Source organism: Onthophagus taurus, chromosome 10, assembly GCF_036711975.1.
Source record: "Onthophagus taurus isolate NC chromosome 10, IU_Otau_3.0, whole genome shotgun sequence".
NCBI lineage: Eukaryota > Metazoa > Arthropoda > Insecta > Coleoptera > Scarabaeidae > Onthophagus > Onthophagus taurus.
This window is the reverse complement of record NC_091975.1, coordinates 10,921,498-10,934,223: the sequence shown is the minus strand read 5'-3', so window position 1 is coordinate 10,934,223 and position 12,726 is coordinate 10,921,498. Positions and strand designations below refer to the sequence as shown.

The 12,726-nt window shown below is 31.8% G+C and overlaps 2 protein-coding genes across 2 annotated transcripts in view; both read right to left on the bottom strand.

Moving 5' to 3' along the window:
* The window catches only part of LOC111419960 (putative mediator of RNA polymerase II transcription subunit 26), a 76,303-nt gene extending 66,617 nt beyond the window's left edge, over positions 1–9,686 (bottom strand). Inside the window, exon 1 of the mRNA XM_023052845.2 lies at positions 9,061–9,686. The gene's annotated coding sequence lies outside the window, so the exon portion shown is untranslated. The remainder of the gene's footprint in view (positions 1–9,060) is intronic.
* Positions 9,687–10,930: 1,244 nt separating this feature from the next.
* LOC111419961 (coiled-coil domain-containing protein 174) lies at positions 10,931–12,718 on the bottom strand. Its single transcript, XM_023052847.2, has 2 exons — positions 12,569–12,718; positions 10,931–12,511 (listed from the first exon to the last, which is right to left on the bottom strand). The coding sequence occupies exons 1-2, from the start codon at positions 12,596–12,598 to the stop codon at positions 10,958–10,960; spliced, it is 1,584 nt and encodes a 527-aa protein (XP_022908615.2). The 5' UTR covers positions 12,599–12,718; the 3' UTR covers positions 10,931–10,957.
* Between the last annotated feature and the right edge of the window lie 8 nt (positions 12,719–12,726).

Below are 12,726 nucleotides of genomic sequence, written 5' to 3'. Positions count from 1 at the left end.
TTACAGGTGATTTTCCATAAAATCAAAACTTAACGATTTCTTTTTCACGTTATTTACGTTTTAATACTTTTTATTATACACATTTCTAAGTTTATATTTCACAATCTTTAGATAAACTTGTTATCAGTGGGGAAAATAGCACGTGAAGGTCCCTCCTCGTCGTTGTCGGTTTTAAGTTGCGATTAGATATATTGTGACTTTCGTTGTTCATTCATCGAAATTATTATTGTATATTTTAACCTTACGTTTAATTAATTAATTAATTGTTTCTTTTTTAAATCAGTTGACGAAATCTAATAACGTATGTGTTGTTTTGTTTCGCTGAATGGATACTTTTCGGTGCGTTTGTTGTGTGTATTTATAAAACATTGGGCACGTTTATTTTTAAAACTGGACTTTTACGCGACCGCTGCCGCTGAACATGCTGCCGCCGTAAATATTGGGCTAGCAATTTGTTTACCGCGTATGCGGCAATTATACGATAACATTTACGAGCATTTGTCTGCCGCAAACTAAATTTATCTACATTTAACACATTATCGAAATGTTGGAATTAAAAAAAAATAAAAAGTCTTCGTTAAATCCAGTTATTGCATAATTTAAGTTTCCTGCTGACCATAACTTTTTGATATCAACTTTAAGAATTATTACTAATATAATTCCTAAATTAATGACTTAGAGATTCGGGGTATTGCATATCTCCATGAGTCATTGCATTTAAGCCATCAAGAAATGTTAAAATTAACTTATGCCACAGAAATTATTTTTTGGTCAACACAAGCCAGAAAGAGTAATGAAGCAATGATAAAGATTTTTGTATTTAACACCCAGAATTATGATGCAAGAGCAACGATAGAGTATTTTGAACCAAAAAATTTCTGCTAATAAAAGTCAATCATAGACTATATACCGGTGTGGTGTACCATTTTTGCAACATTTGAAGAAGAAAATGTTGTACTCTTTTACACACTAATTACTAATTAACTTGCGAACCTCTTATGTAAAGTATTAATCTTCTTAATAAATAAGATATTTTTGACTCTTAATTTGCAATTTCACTAATATGTTTTTGTTATCACTTACGCTATAATTTCTACTCCATTTATTAATCTACATCCTCATGACTTTATCTTTACCCAATCTAAACCGCGCCCCGCCCAACCCTAATTTATCCTCTTTTAATTACGTTGTACAGCTTAACTAGTAAGTACTACATTAGTGAGAAATTATATCTGAAGTAGATCTACTAGTTGATATCTGAACTATATAAATTAGTATTAGATTTGAACAACTGGTCACTACTAGATAAATATTGTTTATTAAAATATCATCATCAAAAAATAGGAAATATTAACCAATTGCAGCTGTATCTACCATATCGATAACGATTATCTATCAGATGTTATCTATCAAAACACTGTCGCCACGAAATTCGTCGTTTCTCCGTATGCTAAACTGATTGAAGTGCCGATAAAATTAAACACTCGGTGAATGTAAAGCATATAAATTACAAAAGATTGTTACCGTTATGAGTGGATGATAACTTTGACTTCTTGATGAAAAGAGACATGCCTGACTCAAAGCAGATATTCTTTATGGTACATGACAGACTCTGCAATTTAGTTTTGGGCTTGCTTGAACGTTTATAATTTCTAGACAATCTTATTAATTCTTTCGCTGCTGTCATTGATTCCATAATGCTATCATCTCTATTGACTCTGTTTTGATTCTGCATTCTGCTTTATTCAAGCTTAGCGGATATTATATTGTGCATGAGTTCCACCTTGCCAGTCTGTGCATCCAAGCATATATATTTTCCAGACATATGAATATCATTTCTTGCACTTTCTTCAAATTCAATTTTATTTAATTGAGGGGAAAACGTTACTTATATATCTTAGTAAATATAGTCAAAAAAGATGCAAATTCAAAAATTCCTGGAAGCCGTGTTTATTGAAACTAAGAAATGAAACTTAATTTAAATTGAAGCATAAAGCTTTCTCTTTAAAATGATGTATCATAATTGTTGGGTTGGATTGGAAAAATATTGAGAAAAAAAATGTTGAAACAAAACTTACATTTTCGTATAACCTAAAAGTGTCAAAAAAGATGCTAATTTAAAAAATCCTGGAAGCCGTATTTATTGAAATTAAAGAATGAAACTTATTCTAAATTAAAGCTTAAAGCTTTCTCTTTAAAATGATGTATAATAATTGTTGGGTTGAATTGGAAAAATAGAGAAAAAAAATGTTGAAACAAAACTTACATTTTCGTATAACCTAAAGTGTCAAAAAAGATGCTAATTTAAAAATTCTTGGAAGCCGTATTTATTGAAATTAAGGAATGAGACTTGTTCTAAATTAAAGCTCAAAGTTTTCTCTTTAAAATGATGTATAATAATTGTTAGGTTGGATTGGAAAATATTGAGAAAAAAATGTTAAAACAAAACTTACATTTTCGTATAATCTAAAACTGTCAAAAAAGATGCTAATTTAAAAATGTCTAGAAGCTGTGCTTATTGAAATTAAGGAATGAGACTTATTTTAAATTAAAGCTTAAAGCTTTCTCTTTAAAATGATGTATAATAATTGTTGGGTTGGATTGGAAAATTATTGAGAAAAAAAATGTTGAAACAAAACTTACATTTTCGTATAACCTAAAAGTGTCAAAAAAGATGCTAGTTTAAAAATTCCTGGAAGCCATATTTATTGAAATTAAGGAATGAGACTTATTCTAAATTAAAGCTCAAAGCTTTCTCTTTAAAATGATGTATAATAATTGTTGGGTTAGATTGGAAAAATATTGAGAAAAAAATGTTGAAGCAAAACTTACATTTTCGTATAACCTAAAAGTGTCAAAAAAGATGCTAATTTAAAAATTCCTGGAAGCCGTATTTATTGAAATTAAGGAATGAGACTTGTTCTAAATTAAAGCTCAAAGCTTTCTCTTTAAAATGATGTATCATAATTGTTGGGTTGGATTGGAAAAATATTGAGAAAAAAAATGTTGAAACAAAACTTACATTTTCGTATAACCGAAAAAGTGTCAAAAAAGATGCTAATTTAAAAATTCCTGGAAGCCGTATTTATTGAAATTAAGGAATGAGACTTGTTCTAAATTAAAGCTCAAAGCTTTATCTTTAAAATGATGTATAATAATTGTTGGGTTGGATTGGAAAATTATTGAGAAAAAAAATGTTGAAACAAAACTTACATTTTCGTATAACCTAAAAGTGTCAAAAAAGATGCTAATTTAAAAATTCCTGGAAGCCGTATTTATTAAAATTAAGGAATGAGACTTGTTCTAAATTAAAGCTCAAAGTTTTCTCTTTAAAATGATGTATCATAATTGTTAGGTTGGATTGAAAAAATATTGAGAAAAAAAAGTTGAAACAAAACTTACATTTTCGTATAATCTAAAACTGTCATAAAATATGCTAATTTAAAAATGTCTAGAAGCTGTGCTTATTGAAATTAAGGAATGAGACTTATTTAAAATTAAAGCTTAAAGCTTTCTCTTTAAAATGATGTATAATAATTGTTGGGTTGGATTGGAAAAATATTGAGAAAAAAAATGTTGAAACAAAACTTACATTTTCGTATAACCTAAAAGTGTCAAAAAAGATGCTAATTTAAAAATTCCTGGAAGCCGTATTTATTGAAATTAAGGAATGAGACTTGTTCTAAATTAAAGCTCAAAGCTTTGTCTTTAAAATGATGTATAATAATTGTTGGGTTGGATTGGAAAAATATTGAGAAAAAAAATTTTAAAAGAAAACTTACATTTTCGTATAACCTAAAAGTGTCAAAAAAGATGCTAATTTAAAAATTCCTGGAAGCTGTGTTTATTGAAATTAAGGAATGAGACTTGTTCTAAATTAAAGCTCAAAGCTTTCTCTTGAAAATGAAGTATAATAATTGTTGGGTGGATTGGAAAAATATTGAGAAAAAAAATGTTGAAACAAAACTTACATTTTCGTATAACTTAAAAGTGTCAAAAAAGATGCAAATTTAAAAATTTTTGGAAGCCGTATTTATTGAAAATAAGGAATGAGACTTGTTCTAAATTAAAGCTCAAAGCTTTCTCTTTAAAATGATGTATCATAATTGTTGGGTTGGATTGGAAAAATATTGAGAAAAAAAATGTTGAAATAAAACTTACATTTTCGTATAACCTTAAAGTGTCAAAAAAGATGCTAATTTAAAAATTCCTGGAAACCGTATTTATTGAAATTAAGGAATGAGACTTGTTCTAAATTAAAGCTCAAAGTTTTCTCTTTAAAATGATGTATCATAATTGTTAGGTTGGATTGAAAAAATATTGAGAAAAAAAATGTTGAAACAAAACTTACATTTTCGTATAACCTAAAACTGCCAAAAAATATGCTAATTTAAAAATTCCTGGAAGCCGTATTTATTGAAATTAAGGAATGAGACTTGTTCTAAATTAAAGCTCAAAGCTTTCTCTTTAAAATGATGTATGATAATTGTTGGGTTGGGTTGGAAAATTATTGAAAAAAAAAATGTTGAAACAAAACTTACATTTTCGTATAACCTAAAAGTGTCAAAAAAGATGCTAGTTTAAAAATTCCTGGAAGCCATATTTATTGAAATTAAGAAATGAGACTTATTCTAAATTAAAGCTCAAAGCTTTCTCTTTAAAATGATGTATCATAATTGTTAGGTTGGATGGGAAAAATATTGAGAAAAAAAAATTTAAAAGAAAACTTACATTTTCGTATAACCTAAAAGTGTCAAAAAAGATGCTAATTTAAAAATTCCTGGAAGCCGTATTTATTGAAATTAAGGAATGAGACTTGTTCTAAATTAAAGCTCAAAGTTTTCTCTTTAAAATGATGTATCATAATTGTTAGGTTGGATTGGAAAAATATTGAGAAAAAAATGCTAATTTAAAAATTTAATAAATGTTGGAAATGTTGTCCATTTTGATCTAAACATAAGTTCACTTTTCGTTTTATATTGTTGAACACATTTTGCAGTGTTTCTGGAATAATACCTTGAACGGCTTCTGTAATTGCTTCACGTAATTCATCCAAATTATGTAATCGATTACAGGATACTTTAGTTTTTAAGTATCCAAACATAAAATAATCTAATGGCGTCAAGTCAGGTGAGCGAGGAGGCCATCGATCTCTGCTTATCACCCTGTCATCAAAGAACTGATGCAAATGTTCCAATGTCATCATCGTGAAGTTACTCGATAAATGGATTTAGAATTATTTCTCGATAATTTGTTGCATTGATATTTTCATCAAAGAAAATAGGGCCAATAATTCTTCTTCTAGACATTGCCAACCAAACACTAACTTTTTGAGGATGTAAAGGACTTTCAACAAACACATGTGGATTTTCTGCAGCCCATATTCGACAGTTTTGTGAATTTACATAACCACTCAAATGAAACCAAGCTTCGTCACTGAAAAATGTGAGGTCTAACATGTTATCACTATTTAAAACTTCGTTAAACCAATGACAGTACTGCATGCGACGAGGAAAATCAGGATAAGCATCGTAAAGATTTTTTGGGGCTTGTTTCCATTCTTTCACGAACAACTTCTGTAAGAACTATGGGCCGGCCAGTAGATTTTCCTTTACAAAGTGATGACGTTTGCACATGTTGAATAAAGGAATCAGAAATAACGTTGACTTCAGGAAACTCCTCTTGAAATTTGGTACGAATATTTCCAAATTCCTTCTTTATTGCGTATTCCTGTGCGGAAATAAGCTTCAACAATTAATCGATTATGTAAATCGGTGAAAGCCATTTATTTACTAATGTTATTGTTTACCTATCACAAATACGCGTAATTCAGGTGACAATAAAAAAAGCCTTTTTTGATAATAAATATAAAATTGTAAGAGAAAAATATGAAATATAACTCAAAAGCCAAATTCAAACACCTTACAATGTTGAACGCTCTGTAGAAGGTACCAACAACTCTAAATGCGCCGAATAGATGACTACAGTTTAAAATTACCAGTACTTTAAAGTATCGACAAGGTTTTTTTAAAGATAAATATCAAATCCTTCAATAATCAAATTACGGTGTCAGGTAAAGATAAATAGTTTATGTAAACAAAGCAGTTCATTCCAGGAAACCCAGTTAATTACAACCAAATTAGGAAGAATTTGTTTACAATTCAAAAACAATTCTTATTATTTAGTTAAGTATTAAGAACCATTTTTATAATTTCAAGTAAATACACGAGCAACAATTTCTAAAATGACCGTTTGCGATTCAATTCAAGGCCGTAAAGTAGTCAGGCGTAACGACCGATTTCATATACATTAAACAGAACACGCCTCCTCTTCTGCAAGACCTCGAGCTTAGCGGCAGCAGGTCGCGTGACAAATACTGTTTACACCGTACGTTCAACATGAGGATGCCAAAAAAGCAATTTTAAAGTCACTTTCTCCGTCTACTGCCCCCCGTGAGTTTAATAGAAGCCTGTTCGAATCTGGGGCAAAGCGCAAATCCGTCGTAAAGGACGAAGATTCGTCTCGACTCTGCCTCTCTGGGACTGCCGACGCCGTTTCTGCGCCAATTACTGTGCTATTAATAGCGTCGTTATACTTTATTATAAACGGCGAGAAGGGAGTGAGATGGATTCTTAAGATACAAAGATTTAATTTGAACTTGATTAAAAATAAAAAATTAAATAAATTTTCTAATTTCATAAAGTAAATCGGGTGATTGACCGTGGCCGCTCGATCAGCGCATCGGCGTCGGCCATCACGGCCGAAATCGCGTCTGGTGGGGCCATAATCGGGGGGGCGTCGATCGAAAGAGAGGGGTTTGAACCGCACGATGATGGGGGGACAATATACGATGTCTGTGTTGTTCTAAGCGAGATTCGAAAAGCAAGAAAGAAAAACTTTTAACCAAACATTCATAAAATAAAAAAACGTTGAAAAAATAAACCAAGAAAGCGATTTCTTTTAGGCCACAAAGAGACATTGAAAGAAAAGATGTGGTGGGTTAGCCGCATAGAAAACGTGTTGCTCTTGCACAACTTCACATACAAGAGAGGAGAAAGCTAATGTTTCGCCAATGGCAATTAACTGTTAATTGACGAGTTCTAAACCCATCATCATCGTCATCCGGATTCATTTCAATTCAGTTCACTAAGTATTTATATAAATCATTTTTTAATAAAACCCAACTTTCCTTGAACTTGTTCGTCCCTCGAGAACTAAGTCCCTTCTTCTCGAAGTTTCTCTCAAAGTAGAAAACTTAAAGAGTACTTAATTACCAGCTTTTTTTTCTTTCAAATCACGTTTAAGCGTTTTTTAATCAATTTGGGGTCACCACACTTCGAAATGATCTCTATTATGGCTTTAAAAGTACTTTAACATTGTCCCAAATTTTAACTAAAACGAATTTTTAATTAATAAATAAAATTTGTTTAAATTTAAATTTTAGCGAAATCTGTCAAAAGTGAAAAAGCGTTTAAATTTTCATGCAACACCTTCGTGAGCGTTTAACCTTTCCGATTCTATGGCTACGTTAATACGTGTTGGGGAAGTAATTAGTGCGAAATATGCGTTTGGGGAAAGTTATTAAATAAATATTAATCGATCGAAATTAGCCTTAGAAAACTCAACTCCTCTGTCATTGACAACTAGTCTAGTCAAGATAACTACAATGACAATGATATTGGTGTAGAACGTGGATGGGGAGCCATAAAAAAGGCTCTCATTAACACGCAAGATATCAACATTGCATGATCCAGCTCATAATAGAGAAAAGAAGCCATCTTTAAAAGAAATTTCCTGTATAATATGTTAGTCTCACACTCCGCTTGCTTGAATGTTTTCATCTGAACCTGAGCATGATATTGTTTTTGTTTAATTTTGTCCATTATATGTTGTTGTAATATTTTTTTTTACTTCTGCACATGATATTTTCTTCTGCAAATCATTATAACGTCGTTTCTACTCCTAATACTTTCATTGTACATCTGAAATTGTGATTCTGTTCGTGATGTTTTGCTTCTGCACAACCTGCAAATAACTAATAAATAAATCAATACTGTTTCTGCTAAAATCTTACTTCTACTCATTATATTTTGTTTCTGGACATAATATTTTCTTCTATATCTCATTTTCTCCATCATTGATTTCACCCATAATTAATTTTATACTAAGATAAGGAAATAAAGTCAAATAACCAACAATTCTCCTGGACATATTCCCTCTCTAAAGCACAATTATTATATATATCCTAATAAAGGGTTCACCAGGACGTGGTCATGTTTATAATGAATGTTGCAAACTGCCAAGCGATGTTATTTTATTTTATTAATTAGCTAGAAGATCTGCAAAGAGACATCTGCAAATAATGACGCTAAAACATATTTCCTCACCCAACATCTTTAGGCGAAATGCTCAACGTTGGCGATTTAATTTTGTAAATTAATGCAACTTGACTTATAGGATTTACTAATTATAGAGGTTTAGAAATCTCAAATAACTTAATCAAGTGGAATTAAAAACGTGTCGACCCCCATCACATGCATTAAGTTGTATTAATCCAATTTGAAAAGATTTTCCTCCTCCACTAACAATAAGAAGAGAATCTTACCTTAAACTCCCTTTGTAATATTATAATCCTCATTTTCGAAAACAATCCAACTTCATGCTTGACGTTTCATAACTGTCATTTTTGACAGACGTCAAATTTGACGTTTACACTCGAATTACAATTTTGGTTTATCATTTACATGCGAATGCTGACGACAAATAAACACACAGAGAGTGAGTGGACGATAAAAATAAAAAATAAAACGACAACGAAGGGTTTTCTTTTTAAACGAAATAATAGTAAAGCTTTTTGTTCTGTTAAAGAAAATACGCGTGGAGAAACGAAGGAGGAAAATTGGGGATTCGAACGCGACACTGACCTTTCTCTCTCGGGGATCAGCTTAACGTTTTCATTTTAGAATAAACGCATTTTGCGCTGTGGTTACGATAAGCGATAAGTTGCGTAAGTAAACGTTCTATTTTAAAATAACTTAAAATAGGATTTGTTGTTCTTACCTAAGGACGTCCTCGAAATGAGTGTGTTGTATCCTTGTTTCCTCTTTTTCGTGGTGAAATTTGAGTGAAAAAAAAAGTAGGTAATCCTTTTAGTTAAAGAAGGTTTTGTCGAGTTGTAACACTTGCACTTAAAAAAGAAGCTCTACACAACAACCGTTCATCGGCGATGAAACAGGTTTCCGTCGTTCTCTCGGGCTCACTCAAAAAACCCAACACAAAACCAACAACTGGGGGACTAAAAAAATGGAAAAAATAAAGTAATTCGCTACTTATTTTCTTTTAGGTCCGCGAAAGTCGTTTACGTGGCACACATTTCGATTTTCACATAATTTCACTGTTATTTATCGGAAATCATATTATTAGTTCTCTTTTTCTGTTTCTGCGTATTCTTCCGGGACACTTTTTAACCGATCCGGTTGGGACGTTTTAACGGGATTAAACGTCGGAAATCGCCGATTGCTAACGCGGGAAACAAGTCGGAAATTTCTCGCTTTTTTCTCTCTGTTTCGGATTCACAGTAAAAAGGCGCGGTTCTAAACGATTCGTCGACGTGGCCCCGACGACGATTTACGCTCAAATGTGCGCTACTTTAAAACATCGGGCGCAAACTCGACGATCTGTTAATAGTGGGGGGCCCACCTTCTATCATTTTAATACTAAAAGCAAAAAAAAATACTACATTAAATAAATCCCAACCAATAATTTACTTTACCTATTTCATTATAATCACAACAACATTTTTAATATAAACATAATTATTCTTTTTAAAACGTTATTTGAATGGAAACGTCATTTTGGAAATGAAATGAGGTTATGTTATGTAGTTAACTACCTTACCGACTTTTGACAAGATAACCTGTTCTACCGGTGGGATGAAAATTTCCTTATAAATCAGCACCTTGGCATACTTTCTCCGTTTTAAGAACCAGATTTTTGTCCCCGAATTTATCAATTTCGAGGAAGGTTATTTTAATATTACAATGTAATTTTTCTTCGTAAATGTCACAACCACAAAAATTATTGCATTAACCAATTTTGTTTTTATAAGCAATTAATTTAAACATTAACATTTAAAAGAAATCGGATAACTTGTTCTTAATGTTTAAATAAACTAAAAATAAACATGATTTAAAATTATTATACGAAATTCATTATCACGTATGCAACACATTTAGCACAAAATTTTAAGTAAACTGTATTACCAACATATTAATAATTTTTGTTCTTTTTCGTATTTATTTATGATAAATAGCATATTAATTGTTTATTTTTATTATTGAAAAGGACGTATTTTGTTACGGAGTATGAGTTTTTATCATAATATTAATGCGATAGAACGGCTGCCAAAAAGAAGATGGCGCTATTATTATTGCTTCCAAACTGAGGGGAGCTACTCTTCCAGATGATCTAAATAAGAAGATCTTTGCTTATTCAAACTGTTCTTTTCTCTCCCTTGTGTGTCTTTGCGGTCGTTATCGAACCAAGCCTCCTTCCTCTTGTAAGTTTGGTATCCCAGTATTTTTTTGACTATTTCCATGATTGCTACTTTTATTTTGGTCCAATGTCCTTGTACTGTTATTAGAGAGTCAGTTTTCTTGTTATATCACTAGAGAATAAAGAACAGTATCTTGTGGGCATCCCAGGATTAGAAAGGAGACTCTTTTCCATTAATTGGTGGTCTATCTGGGTATGGGTGGCGCCATCTGTTGATGTGAATTTCTATGAGAAACATATTGAGGTTATCTTCATGCTTTTAGTTGTAGCAAAATCTATTATTTATACAAGAATTATCCTAGTATCTAATGGAGCCTATATTTGGGGTAAAAGTGGTTACAACATTTTGAACCTTTCTTGAATAATGAAAAAAAAATGATTATTAAATGTTTATTCAATAACATTAAGTTACAAACATATCATCGTCCCGATTTCTGCCCTTTTTCTCGGACTGTTGCCTCAAAAACTGCAACCCAGCTGTAATAGATTCTGCAATATCCTCTTTTGGCTTGGACGTTTTTAATTTTTTACTTCCACTTGGCCCATAATAATCAAAAGTAGGCGGAGGGGCAATCTCAACACCTTTTCCGCGTTTATCTTCCTCATAACTTCCTCTCATTAATTCATCAGAATCAGAATTTGAATCAGAATTTGAATCAGAACATTCGTTAATAATCGGCCTTCTTTGAAACTGAGTTTTTTCTTTATAAGGATTTAATTTCTTTGCAGGATTATTAATTTTCGGGGGTGGTTTTGATGTATCAACTTTAAATTTGTTATCAACTCGTTTCTTTCGCTCATTATACGCTTTAGGAGGTGCGAATTCATCGTTTCTTTCCCTTCGTTTCTTATAAACCCATTCTTCTTGGGTCAACTCTTCTTTAACACCTTCTTTTCCAATATCCCACGGCCTAATATGTCGTTTTCTTTGTTCTTCGCGTTTACGATCTGCTTCAATTTCTTGCGGGGTACTTTTTGATTGATTATCTTCTAAATTTTTTTCAATAACTTCGTCAGTTTGTTCTGATTCTTCTTCTGGGGGTAATCCCATTCTTTCTCGTTTTCGATTTCTCGCCGCTTTCGCCCTAGCTGCTAATTGAGCGTCTCTTAATTTTTTTTTGTCTTCCGCTTTTTGTTGTTCGCGTTGCGTTTCTTCGCGAAGTTTTTTTAGGGCTTCTTGTTGACGCGTTCTTTGACGCTCGTCTTTTGAGAAGCCGTAATAACCCACGCCGTGGACTCTAGCTTCGTCGAAGAGGATATCTTGGTAATGAACGTCGCTTTTTTTGGTTAATTCTTCCTCTTCTTTTTCCCATTTTTGTCGTAAAAGCTCTGTTCTCATGTCGTTTGATAATAATTCAGAGTTTTCGTCGAATTTGATATCATTGTCTTTAACTTTTTCCTCATTCTTTTCGATTTCATCAATTTTATCATCGCTTTTTTCTTGTTTCTTTTTAATCGTTTTCTTTAACTCCACGTCTTTTTCTTTAATGTGTTCTAAATCTTTCCTTAAACATTTCCTCGTTCTTCCTAAACAATCCGTGTACTCAACCCATTCATCCTCACGATTTTTGGCAGGTTCGTATTCGTCGGAAAAGTGTCTTTCTTCGTCACTTTCGGGGTAATGATCGTAATCGTCTTCTTCATTTGAGTCATCGGGAGGTTTTGCGTTCGTCAATTTCCTTCCAAATTGGACCAAAAATCTTTCGCTACCTCTCTTTTTCTTTCCTTGTTCTAATTGTTCGTACAATTTCGATTTGGCTTGTAAAACATCTCGCGATTTTTTCAACAAATCTTCATCCTCCACTTCATCAAGCTTCGATCGTTCGGTTACCCCTTTATTTTTTAATTCCAACGGGGTACTTTTCCGGGATTCTTGAACCGATTTCGCTTTATTTTGAAGCTTAGCTTTCGTTACTTCATCTTGTTTTCGTAAAATTTCCGCTTTTAAACTCAGTAACTAAAAAGTGAGGTTAGGATTAAATTAAAACGGATTAAACACGAAATAATAACTTACAGATGATTTACTTATTTCGTACGTACTCATTTCGTAACGAATTTTTATTATTAATTAACCTTTCAATCTTTAATCATCAATAATTATAATAATTTTTAATTTTGACGTTTCTCATGAAGGTTATGTTATTTTTTTTAAGGTTATGTTAAACGTCATTA

Coding starts and splice junctions, on each gene's coding strand:
- LOC111419961 (XM_023052847.2), bottom strand. CDS start 12,598: ATGAGTACGTACGAAATAAGTAAATCATCT. Junction 12,512..12,568: donor ACGAAATAAGTAAATCATCT/GTAAGTTATTAT, acceptor CTCACTTTTTAG/TTACTGAGTTTAAAAGCGGA.